Source organism: Rhinolophus hipposideros, assembly GCF_964194185.1.
Source record: "Rhinolophus hipposideros genome assembly, chromosome: 24".
Lineage (NCBI taxonomy): Eukaryota > Metazoa > Chordata > Mammalia > Chiroptera > Rhinolophidae > Rhinolophus > Rhinolophus hipposideros.
In genome coordinates this window covers 20,421,301-20,447,360 of record NC_138070.1, presented here as the reverse complement: position 1 = coordinate 20,447,360, position 26,060 = coordinate 20,421,301, and the positions used below count along the sequence as shown (strand labels likewise).

General features: G+C 45.0%; 1 protein-coding gene across 3 annotated transcripts in view; it reads right to left on the bottom strand.

Moving 5' to 3' along the window:
• SLC5A1 (solute carrier family 5 member 1) overlaps positions 1-23,656 on the bottom strand; it is a 55,544-nt gene extending 31,888 nt beyond the window's left edge. Inside the window, exons 1-2 of one of the 3 annotated variants that reach the window (XM_081037899.1) lie at positions 23,337-23,656; positions 16,795-16,866 (exon numbers count right to left, since the gene is read on the bottom strand). In XM_081037899.1, the coding sequence (XP_080894025.1) occupies positions 16,795-16,866; positions 23,337-23,471 (207 nt within the window). In that variant the 5' untranslated portion in view covers positions 23,472-23,656. Of the gene's footprint in view, positions 1-16,794; positions 16,867-16,952; positions 16,977-17,045; positions 17,214-23,336 lie in introns of those variants that run through there. The other 2 variants (XM_081037901.1, XM_081037900.1) reach the window with 2 other exon arrangements.
• Positions 23,657-26,060: the final 2,404 nt, after the last annotated feature.

Genomic DNA, 26,060 nt, shown 5'->3' with positions numbered 1-26,060 from the left:
ATAGCAGTATTTGATAAATATCAAACTAGTATAATTATCTTCATTCTTGTCCGGTGGATGGGGGTGGGAGAGGACTTAGAGTTTTTTATCTAATGTCCCTAAGATGGTCCAAATCTGGAACAAAACACTTATTTCCCAAAAGACAGGTTAAGAAACTCTCCTAACACTACCGGACGCTACCCCCAATACAAGGCAGTGGGTGCTTAGTGCCAAGTCAGAGGACAGGGAGATCCCTGAATGCAGGGCTGAAAGGAGGTCCCGGAATAATGAGGAAACAGTTGTGTAAGTGCTTTTATTCATTCGTTCAACAAATATTAACCTTAGCACCTAGTCAATAAGTCAAACACTGTTTTAGACACTGGGGATTCCCAGTGTCTTATATTCTAACAGAGGAAACATAAATAAATGAACAAAAAAAAAAGAAGAAAGAAAAATGATCCAAGAGTGGTAAGTGCTATGAAGAAAATAGAGGTGTGATACCGTGTTTCCCAGAAAATAAGACCTAGCCAGACAATCAACTCCAATGTGTCTTTTGGAGCAAAAATTAATATAAGACCCGGTATTCTGTTATATTATCTTCTGTAAGACCCGGTCTTATATTATAGTAAAATAAGACCAGGTCTTATATTAATTTTTGCTCCAAAAGATGCATTAGAGCTGATTGTCCAGCTAGGTCTTATTTTCGGGGAAACACAGTAGAGTGACTACTTTAGATTGGAGGTTGGGGGAAGTTCCCTCTGTAGGAGTGGGAAAAGCATTCCAGCAAAAGCATTCCAGCAAAGCAAACACACACACACACACACACACACACACACACACACTGGAAGGTCATCGTGGTTGAGAAGCAGATAGAAGGCCACAGTGGCTGGAGCATGGTAGGAAAGAAGGAGGATGGTGTGAGATGAGGCTGGAAAGCTGGGCTGGGATATATTCAGTTGGTGCAACAGTAATTCTGGTTTAAAACCGCAATTTCTTTTGCACCAACCTAATATAACATAGGTACTAGCAAACCAGGACAGGAAGTGTGGATTTTATTCCAAGTGTGATAGGAAGCCACTGGAGAGTTTCAAGCAGAGGAGGGACAGGATCTAATTTGCTGTCCCTGTATAGAGAGTAGTGTTAGGGAAGAAAGGAAGAAAACAGAGACACAAGTAGGGCTCTACTGCTGCATCTGGATGAGAGAGGATGGCGGCTTGGTCTTGGGCGGTGCTGTCCAAACAATGACAGGCATAGAGAGTGGGGTCTGTTTCAGAAACAAAGTTAGCAGACCTTGTTATTGGGTCAGATATGGGAAATGAGGGAAAGAGTGGTCAGGGGTAACTCTTAGATTCGGGACTTAGGTAACTTGGGAGGACACCATTCATTAAGAAGGGAAAACTGTATACTTTAATTATTGCCACTTATGAATTTTAATCTTTTGTTATCTGTACTTTAAAATGGTGTACAACATAGGCATGCTCGTCTTGTTGAAAGAATAGGACCCAGTAAACTTTGCATAAAGAAGTAAATGACCATTGCTTCCACCTGTAAGTGGAATTCTCACGGTGTGAGAAGTTCTTCTATTGCCCTAGACTGCATCTTGTCCTCCTTATAACATAAACATTAAAATGCTTTGTGAGTTGAAAGAAGGAGGAGGAGGAGAAGCCAGGAGGAAAGCAGGCTCTTTAGAGACATCACCTTTTTTTCCTCGAAGCTTGATGGGAATAACAGCCCACTTTTAATCAAAATCCCCTTCTGCCTGCAGCCTGCCTGTCCTGACCCATTATCGTTTCATTTATCATCTCACATTTGATAAATGATTAAGCCTAATGTTGTACTATTAAGGGCATAATTATCAGTAATGATTAACTGCATTAGATTAAACCTTAAGTTCAAGAAGTTCTCTCCAGCATCTCCTCAAATGGGGATACTGGACTTTTAGCAGTTTTAAGCTTTCCTGGGATACCTCCTTACCACCTGATGGAATGAGGGCCAGGAGAGCTTTGGGGGTATCAGTGTGCTCTGGACTCAGGTTCATTTCTGTCAAGGGTGCTGCTATTGTCCCAGTCACTCACCTTGGCCTCATCCTGGACTCCTTCCCTTTACCCCGTGACCTGCATTCATTTACCAAAACCTGAGTCTGTCTTCACCATGTCATGGAACTCTAGCACTTTTTGTATTGTCCTGCACTGGCTGCCATTATCTCTCAACAGGACCAGTGAGACAGGCTTCTAGATGATCTCCAGTCAACTCCCACCCACATGACCAATTATCTCCCTAAAGCATAACACTGATGACATCACTTCCCTATTCAGAGACCGTCCTGGGCCCCCAAATGGACATGCCAAGCAGTCTTCTTGCAAACTCCAAATTTAAAGACATAGTCCTTGGAATGCAGCAAGGTTTCAAGTTCAAGTCCCCTCCAGTGATATGGTAGTGTGAGCTTATAAATTAGAGTTTGAATGCTTTCTTGACCTCTTACTATCTGTTTGATCATAACATCTGCAAACTTCAATCTTCTCTTGTGACAGGATTGTGCAAGAGTCAAATGAGATCATGAATGACTGACACTCAGCTGGCCCTCAATCAGAGTCTTACATGACCCTCAGATATATGGCCTTATATATGGCCCTCAACCGGGTCTTACATTAATTTTTGCTCCAAAAGACGCATTAGAGCTGATCGTCCGGCTTCTCTTCTCTCCTCCAAGAGGACAATCACTTCACCCTCAAAGACAATTTGTAAGAACTACAGTGAACACTATTTTGGTCTGAATTATGTTCCCCCTAAATTTATATGTTGAAGCCTTAATGGCTCATGTGACTGTTATTTAGAGATAGGGTCTTTAGGGAGATAATTAAGGTTAAATTAGGTCACAATCTGATAGGACTGGTCCTTATAAGATGACACTAGTCTCTCTCTCTCTCCACATGCGCACAGAGAATAGGCCATGTAAGCACATAGAAAGGAGGCAGCCATCTACAAATCAGGAAAAGTCTCACCAGAAACCCACCCTGACAACACCTTGATCTTGGAGTTACAGTCTCCAGAATGGTGAAAAATAATGTATTTCTGTTGTTTAAGCTCGCTGGTCTATGAAATTGTGTTATAGCAGCCCACGCAGGCTAATATAGACATTATTGCTTTATCACCTCCACTCCCATGCCAGGTTTTCACACTGCCCTTCCTCTCGCTGGAGCTCATTAACAATGCTTTTCATCACTCTGATTTCCCAAACACATTCCCTGTCCACTCTTCACCCACATTCATGCCCATTTGGGAATCGTGCCCCATTCAGGGAGTGATCCAATGACATGAATCATCACATTCTTCTCTGTCATCTCCTCCCACATTCCTTCTGAGTGCTAGATTTTAGGCTTTATCTAAAATTTCTCAAGCTTGACCTTGCTTCTGACTAACTTCTTTCCAAGCCTTCCTCATCCCCTGATGGGGCTCAAGAAGCCATTACAAGTATTAATATGGTTGTGCTGTCACTAAGCAAGATGACCTGGGTCCAACAAAACCCAACAGATTTAATAGCATGGACATAATGTCACATCACTCTGTTTTCCTCGGACTTTAGGGAATTCACTGCCACATTTTACTGCCTACATGTCTAATCCTAGAAAGTTGACAGGAAGGAAAACATACGGAGGAATTACAGAATGATAGAATCTTTCAGAGCTGGAAAGACCCACAGACATCACAGCTTAAATCCTTCCCCCACCACCATGTAATGGTCAGCATCTGGACGCGTACCCCTAGTGACAGAGAGCTCCCCACCTTATGAGGCAACTGATTCCATAATGGAACAATTGTCATGGTGAAAAAGTGCTTCTTTAATCTAGAGCCAAAATCTACTCATTAGTCCTACTTCTGCCCTCTGGAATGATACAGAACAAGTCAAATCTCTCTCCCACAGCTAGCCTTTCTAGTATCTGAGGACAGACATTGTGCCCACTCTCAAATCTTCTCCCGGCTAAGGGTTTTCTTCTCGCGTGTCTGCTCCTCACTGGGCTTGAATCCACATGGACTTGTATCTCACCATCCTTGTTGCTCTTTGCTGCCCTCAGCTCCGACTATGCCCCCAAGTGGGCCTCTGACCCAAATGGACACTCCAGACATGAGCTGTCCAGAGCAAATCAGGCTGCCCTTCTTGACTTCCCATCTGGTTTTAACATCATGTGGCTTCAAATCCTCTTTTAAACCTGCCACTCAGCCATGGGTCTTTGGCCATGGTGAGGACCAAGCTAACGCCTCTCATTCCCATCACTGTCGGAGAATCTGCCTCTAAATTATGTGAGCCATTTAACAAGAACAGATTTCCTCTCATTGCAGTTTAGATTCCTGATAATACTAATTTGGTCTGCCTTAATAATACAGTGGCTCTATCACTGACAATTTTTTTCACTTCAATCTCTCCAGGGTTTGGCACAAATGTGATGTTTTCCCATGAGCCTTCTCCAACGGGAAAACTGCTTAAAGCACTTACTACTCAAAACTACTTAAAACTACTTAAAACTACTTAAACCTATTTTTAAAGGCAAACATCTGGCCAAATGCATTTCTCCCTACCAACTATTAATGTTGGAAGTCGGAAGCTGGCAAGGACTGCATCTATCTCTTGAACCAAAGGCAGATATTAGTCTGTTTAATGATCACTTAACTCAACCCTTGGAATGGGCTCTCTGAAGCAATGCTACTCATCAAGTGTTCCGTGGGCCAGGAGTATCAGCTTCACCCGGGAGCTTATGAGAAATGCAAATCCTCCTTCCCCACCCCAGACCTACTAACAGAGTCATCGGCGCTCCAGCTGATTCTTCCGCACAATAGTGTAAGAAGCCTGCCTAGACCGGACTGAAACTCATTGTTCCCCCTGAAACTTGCTTTGTCCTCTCTTCCAGAGCAGAAGTACAGTGACTTACTACAACACTGGGTGGCTAAGATGGGGGGGGGGGACAAAAAGTTTGAAGAGAAAGAGGCTCTCTCTCCAAAATCACCTACTTAACCTCCAGAGTTTTAAAGGTCTGTGAAATCATGGCATTCATGCTACCCATTTTTCCACAATGAGTTCGTGTGATCCTATAATCGGAACACAGATTTTTGCAACAAGTCCAGAGCTGTCTCATTCACTCACACAGCCTGAGGTCTGAGAACAAAACATGCAGGGAAGTTATCTATTTGGCTAGGGGGTGGGGAGTTATAGAAAAAGACATGAAAATGTCATTGAATGCTAACTAAAATTATGTTTTGTGTGACAGGAAATAGAACATAGACACCTTAGCCCAAGCATCTGATGTTAGAGCAGGAATTACCGTGGAAATAATTAAGGTCAACCTTTCATTTTCAAATAAAAACAACACTATAGCCAGAGGAAGAAAGTAATTCAAGTTTACACATTAATTTTATCTTTACTTCCACACCCTTATAAAAGTAAGATAGCATGAGTACACTCAGGACCACTAACTCAGGAGAACGGCCAAAGACAATAGACAGTGGCTGTGCGTATCTTCCTAGCTTCACAATCAGAAGCAGCCAATGGATTTGGAAAAAGTACCTGATATCAATAATCATGCTCGAAAGCATAATTAACTTGTGTGAACCTCTTCTCCTCTTTCTAAGCACACTGGATGCCTTCTGACCTGGTTCTAATATTGGCTCTGCTGGAGCAAATTATTTGACTGTGAGCCAATCACTTTACTGCCTTGAGTCTCAGTTTCCTTCACTATACACCCAGGATAAGAATCCTTCTTAGCCTACCTCTCAAGGGCGTTCCCGGGCTTAAAGGAGGTGACAAATATGAGAAACCTTTAAGAAATTTTTGCCCCACAAAAGCACGCTATTCTGAAGAAACACTGATGATGATTTTACACGGCCCATGTTTTTATGGAGTGCCCTGAATTTGCTGTAAGAGACAGAATGGTCATTTTTCTCTTGGAGAGAGCAAGATCTTCACAATTCAAATGGAAAAGCACTCAGTTAATTTCAGGAAACGGCTTTGTTAATAGACCATATCATACCCAGATTGTCCATCACTCTGGAGATGGTTTTCTACTCCCAGCTTCTGTCTTCCCTTTCAGGGATTGATACCAGGATATTCCAGGGCCTTCTCTTCTGGATTGTGCTAGACACCTCCATTGAGATATCCTCAGAGAGTGGTTCTCAGACTTTAGCATACATCAAAATGTAGACACCCAGTTAAATCTGAATTTCAGATAAACAAAGGCATTCTTAGTACAAGTATGTCCCAATATTACATGGGATATACTTATACCTAAAAAAGTATTTACTGTTTGTCTACAATTGAGATTTAACTGGCCACCCTGTACTTTTATCTGCTATATCCTAATCAGAATCACCTGGAGAGCTTGTTAAAACCGATTTCTGAACCCCATCCCCTCCAGTCTCTGATTCAGTAGGTCTGGGTTGGCACTGGAAAGTTTGGATTTCTAACAAGAGCCCAGGTCTTGCTGAGGCTGCTGGTGTGGGTACCACCCTTCGAGAGCCATATCCTGGGAGAATAAGAAAGGGAGAGAGGATGACTAACTTTCACAGAGCCTCCTTCAGGCCAAGTGTGGAGCCACGCACTTCATGTACTTTATCTTATTTCATTCTCACCACAACCTGTGGGATAGGTATTACTCTTATCTTAATTTTTCAGGTGAGAAAACTAAGGACCAGAGCAGTGATTTGAACTGCACAGGCTCTCACATCCCAACAGGACCAACGTCCAAGGGACAGAAGGGGAGACCACAGTACCACACTGACTTTCCTCCTTCCCCAGGTGTTCTCCTTTGAATTTCCTTGAACAGACATAGTAGAGTCAGACCCCCACCTCTACCCATCTCACTGTAAATTCAGGAACAGCATGTGCATGCCTGCATCACACTTGTATTTCAGGTTCCTCCCTTCTCCTCTGGGGAACTGGTCGTTAATCTGAATTAGCATTTTGATTCCCTTCCTAAGGTATCTTTTTATAGGAGAAGTTTGGAAAGGTTTCAACTTTGACCTTTGCCATCTCTCAGGGATCACACTTCCTGGGTTGGGACAGAGAAGGTGGGGCTTGTATATTCAGACTTTTATTTCTGGGTCTCTGGTAAATATTTAGATACAGGCCTTGCTTCAGAGTCATCATGATTTCTGTTTACTCTATGTCAGCTCATGTCCCTCCATGGACAATAGGTACCTTTCACTCATTATCTTCACCAGTGCCTCTCCTTGCCCCAAGAACCAAAGAGGCAGGAAATCAAGAAACCACTGTCAAAGCTGGCATTTTCCCACAGATGGTTGGCACAAGAGGCAGATAAGTTCTTCTGTTGGTATTTGTAGGTCAAGGAGGTTAGAGACTAACCCTCTTACCAATTCAGATGAGCTCAGCTTTGGGATCATTATCAACGTGGGGGGCCCTCGGCCAAACAGCCTGATCAATACCTACAATCTCTCCCCCTCCCCGTGCTGGCCCCCTTTCAGTTCTTCAGGTATCCCAAGCTCCTCCCTGCCTCTGGTCTTTGACCATTCTGTTCCTGCTGCTTGGATTTCTCTTCCCCCAATCTTCACGTGGCTGCCTCCTTCTAGGTCTCAGTCTAAATGCTCAATCCTCAGAAAGGCCTTCCCTGACCCTCTTCTATAGGTTCAGAAAGACCCCTCTCCTTCCTTCCCACCCTTGATCAAATACATTTCCTGCTTAACACTTCGCATTATTTGTCATTTTGGATATATTTTGTATCTCTCTCTCTCTCTCTCTCTCTCTGTCTCTCACAAACACACACACACACACACACACACGCACGCACATGCCAGCACCTAACACAGACTGTGGCACATAGTAGGTAATCAACATGTAGATGTAGAAAGAATAGCAATGCATAAATGGATAAATGACTGAATTCACAGTTTAAGAAGGAGGATCTAGAGATGAGATACAATAATAATGAAGATGATAATAATACATAAGCATAGCCACCTTTGGGAGTACTAACTATACACTATTCTAAGAGATTTACATGTAGTAATGAATTTAATCCTCAAAACAGCATTATGAGGTAGGTGCTATGATCTCTATTTTGCAGTTGAGAAAACTGAAGCACGGAGATATTATGTAACTCACCCAAGACTGCAAAGCTAGCAATGGATGGAATTGGGGTTCAATTCAAGGTAGCCTGGCTCCAGAGTCCATACGCTTAACCATACAGTTAACCCCAGGGGTTAACCCCATACGCTTAACCCCTGATATTAAGTTCACCCCCAAAAAAGATACATACAACTGACTCAAAATGTACCATGTCAGTGGTAGACAGAGAAAGCCCAGATCCATTACTAATATGAATAAACCAAAGAATTCATCTTAACTGATAGATTCTGCTTGGTTTTTTGTTTCTTTTTTTCTTTTTTTAACTGATAGTTTCTGAACTCTTCTGCCTTCAGCCAATTAGGAATGTTTATTACACAGTCACACACCTCAAAACAATGTTCGGTCAACGACAGACCACATAAGATGGCTGTCCCATAAGATAATAATGAAGTTGAAAAATTCCTATCACCGAGTGACATCGTAGCTGTCTTAATTCCGTAGCACATTACACGCGTGTTTGTGGAGATGCCGTTGTAAACAAACCTTCTGCACTGCCAGTCGTATAAAAGTACAGCACGACCAATTATGTACAGTACATAATACTTGATGGAGATAATAAATGACTATGTTACTGGTTGATGTATTTACTACACTATACATTTTATTGTTATTTTAGAGCGTGCTCTTTCTACTTATTAAAAAAAAGTTGGCTGTAAAAGAGGATGCCGTGGTATACTGGCAAAGCAGCCTCCTGTTTACTGTGTCTCTTGATTGAATCATTTTTCTCTTGTGCTTGATTTGATCCCATGTTGTTTTATAAATGTAGTGCAGCCTAAGTGTAGAGTGTTTATAGTGTCTACAGCAGTGGACAGTCGTGTCCTGGGCCTTCACATTCACTCACCACTCACTCACTGACTCACCCAGAGCAGCTTCCAGTCCTGTAAGCTCCATTCATGGTAAGTGCCCTGTACAGGCGGACCATATTTTATCTTCTATACCATAATTTTACTGTAGCTTTTCTATGTTTAGATATGTTTAGGCACACAAATACTTACCATGTGTTATAATTACCTACGGTATTCAGTACAGTAACATGCTGTCCAAGCTTGTAACCTAGGAGTAATCATCTAGAGCAGGGGTGTCCAAATTGCGGCCCGCGATCCATTGTTAATTGGCCCGCAGCAAATTCCAAAAATATATTTAGTTTACTTAAATAAACCAGGTGAGGCAATACGTACTTCACCTCGAGGGAGTGGCCCGACTGTTTGTGTATTTTACCGCATATGGCCCTTGGTGAAAAGCGTTGAAAAAAGTTTGGACAGCCCTGCCCTAGATCATACAGGCTAAGTGTGCAGTGGGCTAGACCATCTAGGTTTGTGTAAGTCACGCTATGATGTCTGCCCAAGGACAAAATCACTAACAACACATTTCTCAGAACATATCCACGTCGTCAAGTGGTCCATGACTGTAATTTATTTGTTCCTTTCTCTGTCTGCATCAGTGCTCATGTGTTAGAAGATGGTGGGAGGGCAGCCAGAGGGAAAGGAGAAGACGGGAGCTTAGGTACTAACGAGATGGCAGGAACTTGGCTACAAACCCGTCAGCTGATGCCTGGGAACACAAATTGCACGTGGGGTGGTGAGTGGCTGTGCATTAATCAGAGAAACTCTGAGGAGGAGACTAAGCTGTGAAGAATGGGAAGGAGGTGGCTCCATCACAGAGAGGAGAGAGGGACAGAAAAGGAGAAAGAAAGAGAAGGATGAGGGGGAGAAGAGCAGAAGGGAGAAAGAGGAAGAGAAGGAGGGGGAAGAGAAGAAAGGTAAGGAGGAGGAGGAGGTGGTAGAAGAGGAAAAGGAGGAGACGAGAGGTCGTTCAAGAGCAAGGCAGTAGTAACTGGCATACTGAGCAAAATACTCTCACCACAAAAGACATATATATCTATGGAACTGCCAAGTTTTACAAAAGCTTGACTCACGCTGAAAACAATAAAATATTTTAGGGAGTGAAGAAGCATGGCCACCCCAGATTTTACCAAGGGGTCTAACATGGGCTGAAATTGGGCACTCTGATTCTGGCCAGGCTTGCATTTCCAGTTTCACTATCATGAGCAAAACAAAAATTCTCTGTACATAAGAACAGAGATGTGGGGCGCTGCTGAAGGCAGACTTCACTTGGACCCAGTCCTCTCCTAACCTCCTGAATTCTTACCATTGCCTATGCTGGGCGGCCACTACACCAGGGAACAGAATGCAGCTGGGGCTTCCAGTGACATCAACAAGGGATTCCAGCATGAGGGTCTGGGGACATGGCTCTCTCCTCCCTCCCATTCTTTATTTGTCAAGTGGCTGCTAGATTCAAGGCCCTGGACTAGCTGTTGAAAGAGATTTAAAAAAAAAAAAAACATTAAGAAAAACACAGGCTTGGGGCGGCTGGACAGCTCAGTTGGTTAGAGCATGAGCTCTGAACAACAGGGTTGCTGGTTTGATTCCCACATGGGCCAGGGAGCTGCGCCCTCCACACCTAGAATGAAGACAACGAGCTGCTGCTGAGTTTCCGGAAGGACGGCTCAGATGGTTAGAGCCTGAGCTCTCAACAACAAGGTTGCCAGTTCAATTCCCACATGGGATTGTGGGCTGCGCCCCCTGCAACTAAAGATTAAAAAACGGCAACTGGACTTGGAGCTGAGCTGCGCCCTCCACAACTAGATTGAAGAACAATGACTTGGAGCTGATGGGCCCTGGAGAAACACACTGTTCCCCAATATTCCCCAATTTAAAAAAAAAAAAAAAGAAGAAGAAAGAAAAGAAAAACACAGGCTTGGCCCTCGGATAAAGGAAAGCACACATACCTACATGCAAGTGGAAAGCAATCAGAGCAGGAAGAGAAGGCCACCTGGACTTGGTGGTCACTTCCACCCAAGCTCATGCCAAGTGCTTGTCTACCTTCCATCTCACACCTTCCTTCCTGCTCCCTTGGGGAGCTCACTGCCTCCCTGTGTCCATTTGCCTTGTTCCTGCTTTCTCTCTCATGTATGAGTTTCCAGCTATGTCTCCGGCCTGTCAGGCTCCTGCAGGACTCCCACTGGCCACTCCTATAGCATCCTAAGTGGCTGAACTTTGAGCCGATCATTGGGTTTTAGAGACTTAAAAATACAGTCAGATACATTTCACTCAAGAGAGTTTAAGAAGTGTGAGAAGCTGTCCTCTTTCCTCAGGGAAAAGTTCCATCACCATCTCTGGTCAGCCCTACAGGAAAGAATGTCTTGGTTTTCAGATAAACTTTTAGACCATATCTATTGATCTCATAAATTTCCATCTCAAAGGATAAGGAGAACGAGACCTGAGTAACCAGAAAAACAGTGAGAGTCTAGCTCTATTGTTATCTTGTGTGAACTTGGGCAACCCACGGGGTTCATCGTGGTTGTTGCCAGATCACTGAGGATTCAGTCAGATAGGGGATGTGACAGTCCTTCAAAAGCTTTCTTCAAAAGCTTCCAGTTGAAATAAGGAGAACAAGAGCTAAACCGGAGAGTTTACTGTGTGCCAGACCCTGTTCTGAGACTGTACATGTATCCTCACAACAACTTCAAGTAAGGGCTATTATTGCTATTATAGAGATAACAAATGGTTAAGACTCAGAGATGTTAAGGAACTCATCCAGGGTCACACAGCTGGTAAGGGACAGAAGTTGGATTTGGACTCTAGCAGCCTGACTCCAAAGCCCAAGCCTAAAGAAAGGGTCGACAAACGAGGGTCTACTGGCCAAATCTGGCCCTCCACATGTTTTTGTAGATAAAGCTTTATTGGAACATATCTACAAGCATCTATTTATGTATCATCCATGGCTGCTTTCATGCTACAGCAGTAGTTGTGACAGAAATTGCAGAGCCTTTTTAAAAATTTACTATCTGACCCTCTACAAGGAAAATTTGTCAACCCTTGCTCTGAACCACATTGATATACTCCTCTCTAGTGATTCTCTACTAATAAAGGAAGGAAAGAAACTATGGCTATTGAGAGACACACAGTCATTACATTTTCAAGACCTTTGCTAGCAATAAACTGCCTAGCATGCCCACACCCATTTCCCTCAAGCTTATTCCTGCCTCTGTGGTGTGGAATCAGAATTTTACTCCTGGGAGATCCTCAATCGGACTGTCTCCCAAAACAGAGGAGACTCTTGGAGGTTCAGAGAGGTTAATGATTTGCCTGATGTCACTCGGTTCTTTGTGAGATCCCCACTCCCTTTGGAACGCTTATTTCTGTGTTGGAAGGGTTTTGAAGGGTTGGCTCAACCCCATTGTATCCAGACTGCTCCCCATTGTATTCAGCTGGCTCTGGTATGTGTGACCAAACTCTCCTCCAAAACAAGAGTCCTCCACTGGGCTGTGTACCTGGAACCCCACCTCTCTGAGTAATTTCTGGTACCACTAGCCAAGGAGTGGGGAATTTCCCCTTCCAGACTCATGTTCCTGCTTTCACATATCCCACTTGTCCAAATAATCATTACAACACAGCACACAGGCAGCTGTGTGTTAAAGATGCCAAACCATGATGGCATAGAGAAAGGGAATCCTGGGCCATGAACCAGCCCACGGTTACAAAAGGTATAGCTTCATGGTTTCATGTTACTCAGTTACTCAGACGGCTTGGCTTGCCTCACGTGTGACTCAGGCTTCTGTGAGCCTACCTGCCTGGCTCCCTGTGTAAGCTAACTCCTTGTAACCCAGACCTGGAGTCCTTGGTCTTCCTCTCCAATTGTCCCTCACTTCTATCCCCAGGCCAATGCACAAACCAGTTCTCTCCATCTCATTAACGTTTTTGGGAACAGGGTCTTTTTCTAGAGCTCCGGATTCATTACCTATTACAGGTTACAACCGCTCCTTTCAAAGTCCCCAAAGTCCCCAGGAATACCCTCAACTGGCCTCTCCTCTGTCCAATCTCCTTTCAGACTTTACAAGCCCTGATTTCCTCCTTTTATCAGGATGTATCAATCCAAGGTCAATGCAAGTCTTCCCTTCCTAAAATCCCGATACTTTCCAAAGCTTCTCTGGTTGCTCACTCCTCCTACAGCACAAAGTAGAAGGCCAAAGCAGGTGGAGGGGGCAAAAGGTCCCATTGGACGCTTTCTGGCTCAGTCACAGTCTGAGCAAGATGTCAACTTCAGACAGCCTATGACCCTGTGATGCTCTCCTTAGGCCAGCACATTTGAGTGCTGCTATCCCTGTCATGAACTTCCAGGCCAACAAACAGGCTTAAACTGAATTTGCATTTTGATACAAAGGGAAATTTAGAAGTATAGGTTTGATACAATTGAAACTGTTTTTCAATTTTGGAGAAAACCTACTTAGATTTTCATTTTCTTGCCTGCGGAGTTTTCCTTCAACTCTTTCTTTCAAGTGTGTATGGCAATAATGTTTTAAAACCATTTTAAATGTTAGTATAGAAATCGCCGTGCTTATTTGTCTTCTAAACTAACAGTTTCTAAACTTTTTAAGTCAGCAGAAACGTGTACTCAAATAAAGTCTTAGCAGATTGCCCTTTTATAAAATAAATAAAAGTCTGGTTGCTGGGAAGGAGGGGGCTAGCAGCCCCTGAGGCATTTCTGCAGTGCTTAGGAAACACATTTTTAAAACCGCTGCTTTAGAATATAACCATACTTTACAGAATCTAAAACACCAACTATTGTAAGACACACCATGTAATACGAAGAAAGAGAAAACACTGTCACTTAAACCGTGGCATGCTAACTGATAGATTATAATACACGAGCCAATTTCAAAGATGTTAAAATGTGGTCAATGTGTAGCTGGAATTGATGGTTTATAGTACTATAAATAAATATACATATAAATCATGTTCATTTACTCACACAGTCAATCTGAAAGTTAAATTTAAGTGAAGAGGCAATAACAGCTTCACATAAATTCTAGTTTCCATTTACTGACCAATACTACGTGTTGTCTGTGCACCACACAAATGCCAACTGAGGGCTGGCCTTGGCACTCCTGGTGTTTCTTCCATATTGTAATGTTCCCATTTATTGAGCCTTTGCCAAGCACAGTGCTGAGTGTTGTACATTTAATTATCTCGTTTAATCCTGGCAAAACTCTCCAAAGCAGGTATTATTATCTCCTATTTTATAGAGGTAGTAATTGAAGCTCAGGGAAGTTCAGTGATTTGCCCAAAAATCACACAACTAATAAATGTGGCGGGTCAAATATGTTGACTTCAAAGCCCATGCTCGTTCTACTATAGAATTTTCTAGAATATTCTAATTCTAGAAAATTCTAGAGTTGGGAGAGACTTAGAGGACACTGCTTCCTCATTCAAGAACCCCCCTCCCATCTGACCAAACAGATAAGAGCCTACTCAAATCAGTACTTACCAAGCATCTGGGAAACATCTTTAAAATGCAGATTCCTGGGGCCCTCTTCCAAGGTTTTTTTTATTTCATAGGTCTGGAGTGGGGCCCAGGAATTTGTATTTTTAAGAAGCACACTCAGGTGATTCTGATACATGAGCAGGTTTAGAAACCATTGATGTGATCTCACAAAGCCTTAGATGGAAACTGTTGTTGGAGGAAGAAAAGTTGAATTTCAGCCTCATCAAGGAAGCAGTGACTTCTGCGCAAGAGAAGAATGACAGCATGTTTCTCTGTTGGATTAGAGTAATCCAATACTGAGACATGAGTAAGGAAAACACCACTCACAGGAAACCCTACATGAGCCATTGAACCCTGCCTGCTTTGGGTGGGGCTAATCCCTCTCACCAACCAACTCTCAGCCCAGACCCACACCTGGGCATTATCAGGAAGAGAGCCATCACTTCTGGTTAAGGTGTGAGGTGTCTCCAGGCCTAGCCTAAAATGCATATCTCCTACGGATGGTTCTACCCCATGCTTCTTCCCCTTTCCCATTGGCTTCCCCAAGACCCAGAGCTTGGAAGCCAAGATCTTATCCCTAATAAATCAGTGCTAGAAATTTTACATGAAGAGATATGAGTTTCTTGTCAAAGCAGAGGTGAGGGGAGTAGACAAGGTGCTTGGATGCAAACGGAGGCTAGATAAGCAGTTGGCACGTTTACTGTAGGGGACACTGAAGCATTAGATGGGGTGGGAGTGCACTGTTTTCAAAATAACTAAAGTAAACTACTAGGTCTTATTCAGCTATCTAATTCAGCAAATCTCAAGTCTGCTAAGATTTCATGCCAGCCTTGGCTCTGAGATCTGTAGAGCGGCATTATCCAACAGAACTGTCTGCGATGATAGAAATGTTCTAGACTGCCCTGTCCAATATGGCAACCACTGTCCACATGCAGCTACTAAGCACTTGAAATACGGCTAATGTGACTGGGGAAAGAGATTTTTAGTTTTATGTGATTGTAATGTAAATTGCCGATGTGATTAGTGGCTACCATACGGGACAGCGTGGTTCTAGAGGGACTCTCCCAGCCTTGTCCTGAATTTTGTGATCAGAGCTGCCTAGTCAACACCCACTTTTAGGAAATTGCCAAAGTCCAAAGCATAAGAAGACAAAAACCCTGACAAAGAACAGAAAGGAGGCCTCAGATCGTCTGTGCCTTTACCCACCCACACGTGGTGTCATGAGAAGACTACCAGGAGGGACCCACCACAGAAACTGGCTTCTGCCCAGTATTCTTGGCTACCTTAAGAATAAAGCAAAACTGACTTTAAGGGTCACCTAAGCAGTTGTGAAGATGCCAGTGGTTAAAATCCATCTCGAAACAACATATCAAAGGCCAAATATGGCGTGATTTCCTCCTAACTTCTCTCTGTGCTGCACACGACAGTGGCTTTACTTTCTTGACTTTCTTGCTTCTCTTTCTCCAACTGACTCATAGCTGTCACCCTCTTCTCATTGTATGTATGCATCATTATCTCCTCTTTCGCCAGCCAGTCTTGCTAATTTCTTACGCCCAAGGAATTTGGCCAATTTGGTCAACCAGTTGTTTCAGTAAGAACTCTGGATGGAAATGGTCATTGGGCTGAACTGATAAACAGGCCAGAGTCCTGTGCTCATAGGGTGGAAAGGACGTCCCAGTTTCTCTCCCATCCGTACACATATCCTTTGATTGGGGTCCATGCACATAGGCTTTGATGTCGTCCTGCCCACATACAAGTGTCAGAGAAAGCACCTCTTGAGTTTACAAAATACAAAATCCACCAAGAGATGAAGAAAACTGTAATTGGGAACAGTAGGGGCTCCTCCTCCATCCATTCAACAAATATGTATTGAGGGCCTCCTGTGTGTCAGGCACTGTCAGGCTCCCAGAGCAGGACAGATAGTCTTCCGTGGGACTTAAAGTAGCAAAAAGGTAGCTAAAGAGCTACTGTTTATTGATTTTCCACCTCCTGAGAGGTGTCCACTTCTCACAACACTCCTGGCAGGTAAATATTACCTCCCTTATTTTATAGCTACAGAAGAGGAGCTCAGATTTGCCCCAGATCCCCTCGGTCTGTGTGCTCTTTTTGCTTCTTCTCACTGCCCACCTTGTATAATTTTTTCCTCTATTTATCCCTTGAAGAATTCCAAACATTATTTATTTAAAGGCTATTCCCTTACCACAAGAGATCAGGGTGCCCGGGATACCTGGGGAGCACGAGACCCATTATCAGGGATCTAAGGCTGAAAGGAAGAATCACTGCGTCCCCAAGTCAAGAAGAATATGGCCTCCTCCAGGGAATATCGTAGTTAAGCAAACAGTATTTCAGAGAAAACTTACCGGCCACCACACCATACTTCGTCCTGCCAGGAAGAATCCTCCAACGGTTCCACGATTAGTGGAAAACATAGCCTGAGGAGGAGAGGGTCAAAAGTTTAATAGAAAACTAGAACAGAGTGACCTTGCAGCCAAAAGGACACACCTCCCCATATACTCACACTTTCTTCTACCCACTTCACTCTCTGAAACACTTCCACATTCCTTACTCCCCTGGAGCCCAGTACACTCAGAGGAAGGAGGGAGGGACCTACCTTTGACAGACATGGAGACTGAAGCTCAGGTTTAAAGAGCTTGCCCTACTGCTAACTCTGCAATGAGCTCACAGTGTGGCTGCGAGCAAGTCACTCCACCTGGATCTGTTTGTGTCTCTGTTAAATAAGGGGAAGTGGAAACATGTGTGGCTTTTTACAAGCATACTCAAGGTGCCTAATGAAGGATCGTAGTTTTTAAAAGCACCGTTTGGTATGTAAATATCTCAATAATGCTGCTAAGAAACAAAGAAGGCGGAGAGAGGGAGAGGAGGAGGGAGGGAAGGAGGGAGGGAAGAAGAAGGAAGGAAGGATGCTATAGGAATGTACTGCGTTCGTACTAAATATTTCCCAAAAGACTAAAACATTCAAACTCAGTTCAAAGCTTTCCCCTTTGGGGATGAGCTTGCTGGAAACATTGTTTTTCAATATGTTATGAATACTGTGGAATGATTATTGTTATAAATACAGAAGAAAGAGGAGATTTCTTCTGACCGAGTTGTCAGGAAAGGCTTCACAGAGGGGACAGCATTTCAGCAAGTGTTGAAGAAAGAGGGCGGTTTATTAGTCAGAGGAAAGAAGGAAAGGACATTTCAGACTTCAGGAACAGCATAAGCGATGACCCAGAGATGGAACCATACCAGTGTGGGGAGGAGGGAATGGTGGATGGGGTTGTGTGGTGAACCTGGGTGAGGTGTATGAATGGGCAAAGTCGGGGCAAACCGCAGACCCTCAAATGCCAGGCCAAAAAGTGTAGCTTTGTTCCAAGGCAGCAGGGAGCCATTGAAGGTTTACGAGGAGAAGAATGACACACCGTTTCAATAAATGACCACCAACCCCTCTCACAGCTCCTTTACAATGAATGTGGCCTCTGAACCTTCAGCTTTTTCCCCGGGCTCAGGCCCAGGCCCAGTTCTCCAGCACAAAATGGGGACAGTATCTGCCCCGGGGTCCTTTCCCCTTCCTTCTCTGTGTCAGTGGCCCTCTCTCAGCTGAAGCCTGCTAATCTCCCTGAATGCTAATAGCTGATAATGACTTAGGCCGGACAGAGGTGTTTGTATTTTCATAGGTGACCCCTGAGACTGAAGAGCATCACTGGTCTGACGGAATTAACCTGTGATGGTGACATTTCAGGTGTTTAGAAACTCACCATTCATTCATTCATTCCGCAAACACATGTGCTACAGAGAGCACATTGCTGCATGCGCAGACGGCAAAGACATACTGAACTTAGTCCTTTAGGGCACAGGGCCATTTACGCGTCCAAAAGCTCAACACAGATTTGTTACACACCTCTGTGTGCTAGGCAGTGCCGAGGAGATCACAGCTCAGATCTTTCTGGGCTCCCATAGGACATATTCTGGAGGCCTCCATTCCATAGTAGTTTTTCGGGGCACTACCAAGAAGACCAAAAGATCCAAGGAGCAGAGAATGTAGGTAGGGCTGAAACAGAAATAAGTCCCAAGAGCTGACCAGGCTCCTGCAGTTGGCCAAGGAAAGGCCATTCTGAAGGTTATTCTGAAGTTGAATAAGATTGATACCCCCAGGCAAGGTTGGAGGGACAGGAAAAGTGGGTTTGGGGCCCAGGCATATTTCCAAGTTGGTCTTAGAAATGAAGAGCTTAGAGGAAGAATATGAGGGCAGAGACTAGGGAAGCTGGAATAATTCAGGAGTGATGTTGGGATGGATAAAAAGTGAGGAGAGGTGTGTTCTACACCAGGTCTTCTCCTCTCTGGAACGCCATCCCCTCATTTCCACAAGCCAGACCCTGCACACCTACCCGTCAAGGACTCTCCAAATGCCACCTTCCCCATGAAGCCTCACCGGACATTCCCCCATGGAAGACTCCTCCTCCCCTCTCCAAATAAAAATAACCCTTCCTGTGAACATCTAGAGAACTCTACCTATACCTCGTATTCGGCTCTTATAATTTTTTTACTTTGTGTTATCATATTATAAATTTTTCCAGCTTTATTGAAGTATACTTAACAAATAAAAATTGTATACATTGAAAGTGTACAATGTGGTGTTTTGATATACATACTTATTGCCAGGAGCTGGGAGTGGGGAAAATAGAAAGTTGTTAGTCAAAGATACAAAGTTCCAGTTATAAGATAAGTTCTGGATAGCTAGTGTACAGTATGGTAACTATACTTCATAATACCGTATTGTATAGTCAAACTTGCTAAGACAGTAGATCTTAAGTGTTCTCACCACCAACAAAAATTACAACCATGTGAGGTGATGGATATGTTTATTAGCTTGATTGTGGTAATCATTTTACAAGTTTTTAATTTCCCAATAATGTTTAGTAAAATGCCTTGTATGTGGTGCACATTCAGTAAAAAAAGTTGAATGGGATTCCCAGTTCCCTCCAGCTCCACTCTTCCCCCTTATCCCACCATTAACACTCCTTCTGGAAATGGACAGCAACCCCGCTCTGCCCCAGACAGGCATTCTGCAAACAGTCTGTCAGCAGCATTCAGTAGGTGCTTCCTGGGGCATGCATTGCAGCTCATATACCCTGCCTCCTTCCTCCCTGCTGTTCACTCCCTGCAAATGGAAAGACACTGTCTCCATAAGCAAGGGATGTTCCAAGGAAAGCCTCACTTTATAAACCATGCCATTAAATTTCCCTGTGCACCCTGCAACGAGAAGAGAATAATTTCACAATTGCAAGCCACAGCAGCCAAAGAAGCACAATTACTGATCCACATGTGTTTTTTTCTGAATGGAATAAAAATATCACTAAGCAAGAGGGAGGCATTTCAGAAGCTTAAGAAACTGGAAACGTTGGGCCTGAAGAAGAGGAGATCGAGTGAGGCCCACTGTCTTACGTAAAGTGGGGCATGCTCACTCAGTCGCATAAGGCAGAGCCAGACATAATGGGAGAAGCTCCAGAAGGTTAGATCTGAACTCAGTACCAGGAAGAATTTCCTCGCTGTCAGAGCTGTCCAGAGATGGAACTATTCAAGTGAAGCTTTGACAACTTGTCAAGATGCTTTTGTCAAGTGGTTTAAAGAAGAGACTTGACCATAGGATAAAGAGAGTTGAACTAGATAAACTGTAGGCCCTCAATTTATGAAAATGTGTGAGGAAAGAAGGAATTCAGCAGCATCAGGATACTGCCACAACAATGCAAGTGGTGATAAGGACCATGGAAAGGCCATTCCTGGAAAGTGTCTTAGGGAAGGAGAAAGGTAAGACAGTGCAGAGAACATTGCCCTTGGCATCATAAGACCTGAATTCTAGTCCCAGCTCTGGTGCTGATTCATCGGAGTGACTTCCGATCACCCTGTCCGATCCTCATCTGTAAAATGGAAAGTTTGGGCTCCCTTAGGGGCCATTACTATTCAGGCATCCAATGATGTTATAGTGCAAACAGCCGCATAAGGTAGGGGCCAGGAAGTTTCTTCTGTTAAAAGGGTCAGGTAGTAGATACTTTAGGCTTCGTGAGATATATATATATATAATCTTGACCGCATATTCTCCTTGTTTTGTTTTGTTTTTTTTCAACCCCTGAAAAATGTAAAAGCCATTCTTTTGGGTCATACAAGAACAGGCTATGGGCCAGATTTGGCCCATGGAGAGTTGTTTAATAATTCCTGGCATGTTCCAGAAATAATAAGGTCAGAGACCTCTCAGTTTGTCCCCCAAGAAACAAACTGAGAGTTGGGGCGGGGGGGGGAGGGATGGAAATGCATACTGAAGAAGCAATAAGCTCGAGTCCCAATATGATTGAATGAGGCTGTGTTGGAAAAGGATAAAACAGAACAAAATAATGTTGGAAGAAAGGGGGGTGGGGACAGAGGAACAATTAGCTGTGTCTTTTCTAAGTTGAGGAAACACAATGGGCAGGATCCGTCTGTCTTTGCAGTCTAGAGATCAAGTAGGAGTCAGGATGCCTGTCCCTGAACCAAGCCACTCTTGACGCGCCAGCAGAAAAAGAAAAAAAAAGGAATGCAAACTGGAAGAAATCAGCAGGTTAAATGATCAGAGTCCAGAGGTGCTGATTAATAGGGAAAGACTAAATGTGAACAAATACTAGCAGGTGCATTAAGTAGCATTTAGCAGGACAAGTGATTCTGATTCACAGATATTCAAAAAGGGTAAACACCATAATCAGCAGGACTGGCAGGGCTCAAATGAGGTTGGTTAAGGGAATGGAGATAATTAGTGATTGTCTGGAAAACAGACGGTACAGCACAACTACCGTGTTTCCCCAAAAATAAGACCTAGCCGGACAATCAGCTCTAATGCATCTGTTGGAGCAAAAATTAATATAAGACCTGGTATTATATTATATTATATTGTATTATATTATATTATGTTTTATATTATATTATATTATATTACATTACATTATATTATATTATAGTATATTATATTACATTATATTATATTATATTACATTATGTTATAAAGATCCAGTCTTATAGTAAAATAAGACCCGGTCTTACATTAATTTTTGCTCCAAAAGACACATTAGAGCTGATTGTCCAGCAAGGTCTTATTTTGGGGGAAACACAGTAGCAAATGATGGATTCACGTGTTGGCTCCAGCACTTATAAGCTGGGGAGGGCTGAGAAGAGAAAGGCTGGCAACGTGCCAAAGTACCTGGTGCCATGGAAAACCAAGAGTCCAGCTACCTGAGTTCCAAGAATAATTCCATAAATTGCAACCTCAGGCAAATCACAACCACATGGGGCTTCCATTTCCTCGTCTATAAAATGGGGACTAGCATTCCTGCCCTCTCTGACTCGCAGCTTTTTATCAAGATGTCCTATTCAACTGACCACTTTTGTCCATTTTACTTAAAAGGACAAAAATAATTCAGGGCCTCACTCAAACCCTCGAGAGCAAATGATAATAGTATTTTTTTTAATTTATTGGGGTGACAATTGTTAGTAAAATTACATAGATTTCAGGTGTACAATGCTGTATTACATCATCTAGAAATCCCATTGTGTGTCCACCACACTGAGTCAGTTCTCCTTCCATCACCATATATTGGATCCCCCTTTACCCTCATCTCCCACCCCCACCCCCCAATAATAGTATTTTAAAAGACTCCTAGCATCTATAAAGAACTTTCAGATTCATCTCTGCAAATCCTCACAACCTGGGTAAGACTGCACCCATTCTACACTTGAGTAAACTAAGGCTGAAGCAGGTTACCCAAGGTCCCATGGCAGAACTATGTTAAAGCTGGTACTAAACTTGAGAGTCCTGACTCTTAGTTGGACACTTCTGGGAAGCTGAGGGTATTAGAAAGAGTCAGCCACAATGACCCCTTGTGACACTTGGGGAAGCTTTTAGTCATATCCGGATTCTGCAATTACTTAAAAAAAAAAAAAAAAGTCGACACTTCCCTTTATCCATAAAAAATACTCTGTGGCTATGGAAGGGTTACTGTCCACCCTCTTCTCCTTCAAGTCAAAAGAGTTCGACCATCTGCTGGCAAAGCAGCCTCCTGCTCTGTCACCCTCCAAGAAAGCCTTTGAGAGTGGCTGGAATATTTGCACATTTAAAACACCTCTTCTAGCTACTGGGTGTGCCAGAGTCTGTCACAAGTGAAATTTCCAAGTTCCAGGCTGCTAAGAACAAGTTTCTCTGGTTTGGTGTGTCCCCAGAGTCCCAAGGAAGGGCCATATGCATTTCCCTCTTCCCAGCACCAAGCCACCCTTGGGTCTTCCTCCTCCTTCTCCTCTAATCAGCTTTCCCAACTCACTCACTTCAGCCCCTGGGATCTCACGGTACAAGGCCATCAGGTCAGCCTTTCCCGGGAAGGGGACACCAGACAGCCCCCCCACTACCTTAGGCTGCCCCACAGCACCTGCAGCTGGCAGAGGCTGTGTCCCTCCTCATCTACGCTGTTTCTTTTCCATCCAAAACTGGATGATGAAGAGGAAGGACAGTAGTCACCTCGTCTGGGCTCATCTCCCAAGCTGGGGGACCCTCCCTGCAGCTACAAGCTGGCCCTCTCCTGCCCCCTCACACCATACCCCTCCGTCTCCAATCTCCCACCCTCCTTCTCTGCTCACAGGTTCCAGGTGTCCCTCTTTGGTGCTGGCCAGCACCCCTCTCACTTCTGCTCGTCTTTGCTTGCCCTCCTCACCTCCTCTGTGCCCCCCAACTCCTCTTAAGCACTTCCAAGTCTGTTCCGCTGAACTCCCCGCACCCTCCCCTCCTCGGGGTTTACCCAGGCCCTCGCTCCTCGCTCCTCGGTGGCCCCTCCTTGTCCCTGCCGCTGGCCCTCGGCCCCTCAGCGAGTGTCCCAGGGCCCCTACATACCCACAGCCCGACAGCCATCACCACCACGAAGTAGATGACAATGACAGAGATGTCGGCCGCATTGCGGATGCGCTCGTGGGACGCGAGGGGCGCGGCGGTGACAGGGGTCGTGGGGCTCCAGGTGCTACTGTCCATGGCTGCGGCGACGAGGCGAACCTCCCACCCAGGCCGCCCGCTCTTTATACGGCCTCCCGGTTAATGATCAGCCCCGGGGGAGGGCACCCGCGAAGTCTGGGCAGCGGGACGGTGGTGCGGGACCCCTGCGCGGAGCCGTCGGAGACCAGGGAGTGCGCGGAATGAGGAGCCAGCAGAGGCGGGCCGGCAGGTAAGGGCTGACCCGCCGGCGGGGAGGGGCCGGCTGGGGGTGGTGCCCGCCTGGCACAAAGGCCCGCTGTAGCAGGACAGCGGGCACTGGGCCGGGACTCCTGGCCTGCCACCGTGGGGCCACACCAGGCAGAGCGGGAGTGGATCCATGGAAGAACCAGGCTGCCTGGGGCCGGGTGCTTAGAAGCTTCAGATCACCTGTCACTTGCCCTTGGACCGGTGCCACGCCCTCTGGGACCTGGCTTCTCCACGTGTAAAATGGGTGCAGGACTGTTCCCAGGAATTAGCCAAGTTCTTGGTCTCCGTGGAGAACATTCTGAGGAGGACTGGAAGTTTTGGATGTTGCTAGTAAAAGCTCAGTACAATTGCCATCTCTTGGCTACCGGATAACCACCCTCCCACCCACCCACATTTCTGACTCCCCCTCCACAGCCTGCAGCTCTAGGGGCCACTGTTAACCCATAAGGAGGAAGAAAACCCGAGAGGGAGAGGGGATCCCACTGGGAGCGTTTTCCTGGCCCAGTGCATCACCTAATAATGTGATCTGGGGCTCTTCCAAGGCAAACAAGAGAGGAGATAAACAGAGAATCCTTTCCAAGGAGCTCATCAAACCCTTTGCCTTCCTGGGGATTTAGCCTGCCCATCTGGAAACACATATCTAAGCTGATGTTGTCCGATGTTGGGGCTCAGAACAGAGATGACTGAGAGAGTAGGAGCAACTCATTCAAGGTCACACAGTGAGCCAGTGACAAAGGTGGCTCTGCAGCCCGGGCCAGGGCAGGCCTAGTTCAGAGGATAGTTGGGTGACGCGCTCAGGGGCTGGTGCCAGGCCGGCCATAGAGCAGCCACTTTTGGAGAGGGGAGCTTTCCTGGGGTGATAAGGTGCAGAGAGGAGAAGGAAACGCAAACCTGTTCTGCCTCAGGCCCTCCATGCCCATCACCAGACGGCCCATCACCCACGGCCCAAAGGCCAGCAGCCTGTTCCTTTGCACCTTGCTGCTTCTGAGGTCCACTCCCCTCCTCCCGATGCTCCCTCTTCCCACTGAGGCTGCAGTGCTGCCCGTTTCCCCACCCACCCACCCCCGGAAGAGGAAATTGTATAAGCTATGTCGAGGGCCCATCATAGTACCTGACCACAGGGAGTAAGAATTCTCCTTCTGGGGAACCTGGCAGCAGGGACTCTTCAGTGTGGATGTCTGCACCACTTGGAGCAACTCACCGTCTGTCCATGTCCATTCATTCCCACAAATCTTTTTCACCAAGCTCTGTGCCAAGCAGTCCCTGCCCTCAAGCAACTTCTGGTCTGATCTGGAGGTGAAACCACCCACAGGAAAAGTCCAGCCCTGAACCCCAAGCTATAGGCAGCCAGCCAGTGCCAAGTTCCAAAAGTGAAGTCTGTGGAAATGAGCAAATCCCAAAAGTGAGCAGGAGGGAGGACTGGAAGTGCTAAAGGACCTCAAAGGATAGACAAAGGCATCCTTTGATCTTTCTAAGACAGCAGAACACGGGTGGCCAGAGAAGGAAAGAGATGCGGCCAGCAAGAGAAAAGAAAAATGCATGCAAGCATGCATGCATTCTTGCAGCAAAAGAGCAGCTTCTGTATGCCAGGTCATTTGCACCAACCCTGGGGATACAAGGGCGTCCAGCCTGCTGGGAGAAGACAGACCATTATCAAAGGTGAGACAAATACCTATAAACTGGGCCGGCCCAGTAGTTCAGATGGTTGGAACGCATCCTCTCAACCACAAGGTTGCCAGTTCGATTCCTCGACTCCCGCAAGGGATCGTGGGCAGCACCCCCTGCAACTAAGATTGAACATGGCACCTTGAGCTGAGCTGCCGCTGAGCTCCCAGATGACTCAGATGGTTGGAGCGCATCCTCTCAACCACAAGGTTGCCAATTTGACTCCCGCAATAAACTCCCGCATAAACCAGAGAGTAGAATGGTGGTTGTTAGGAGCTGGGGGTTAAGAGAAACGGGGAGATGTTGTTCAAAGGGTACAAACTTTCAGTCATAAGATGAATAAGTTCTGGGGATCTGATGTACAGTATGGTGATTATAGTTAACAGTACTGTTTTGTGTACTTGAACATCGCTAAGAGTGCAGCTCTTGAATACCCTCATCAGAAAAAAACACACAGAATGGTAACTATGTGAGGTGATGGATGTGTTAGTTAACTCGGTTGTGGTAATCATTTCACACTGTATGCATATATTAAACATCACATCGTGTACCTTATTAAAAATCATGTTGTACAGCCTAATTTTTTTTTAATTATTTCCCCTGAACAGATGCTTCCAGGGGAACACAGTATGATACACCACCCGCCTCCCATAACTGGCCAGAACTACCAAGTTCTACCGCTCATGGATAAAGATCCCATTGAACCCTCTCTTGCCC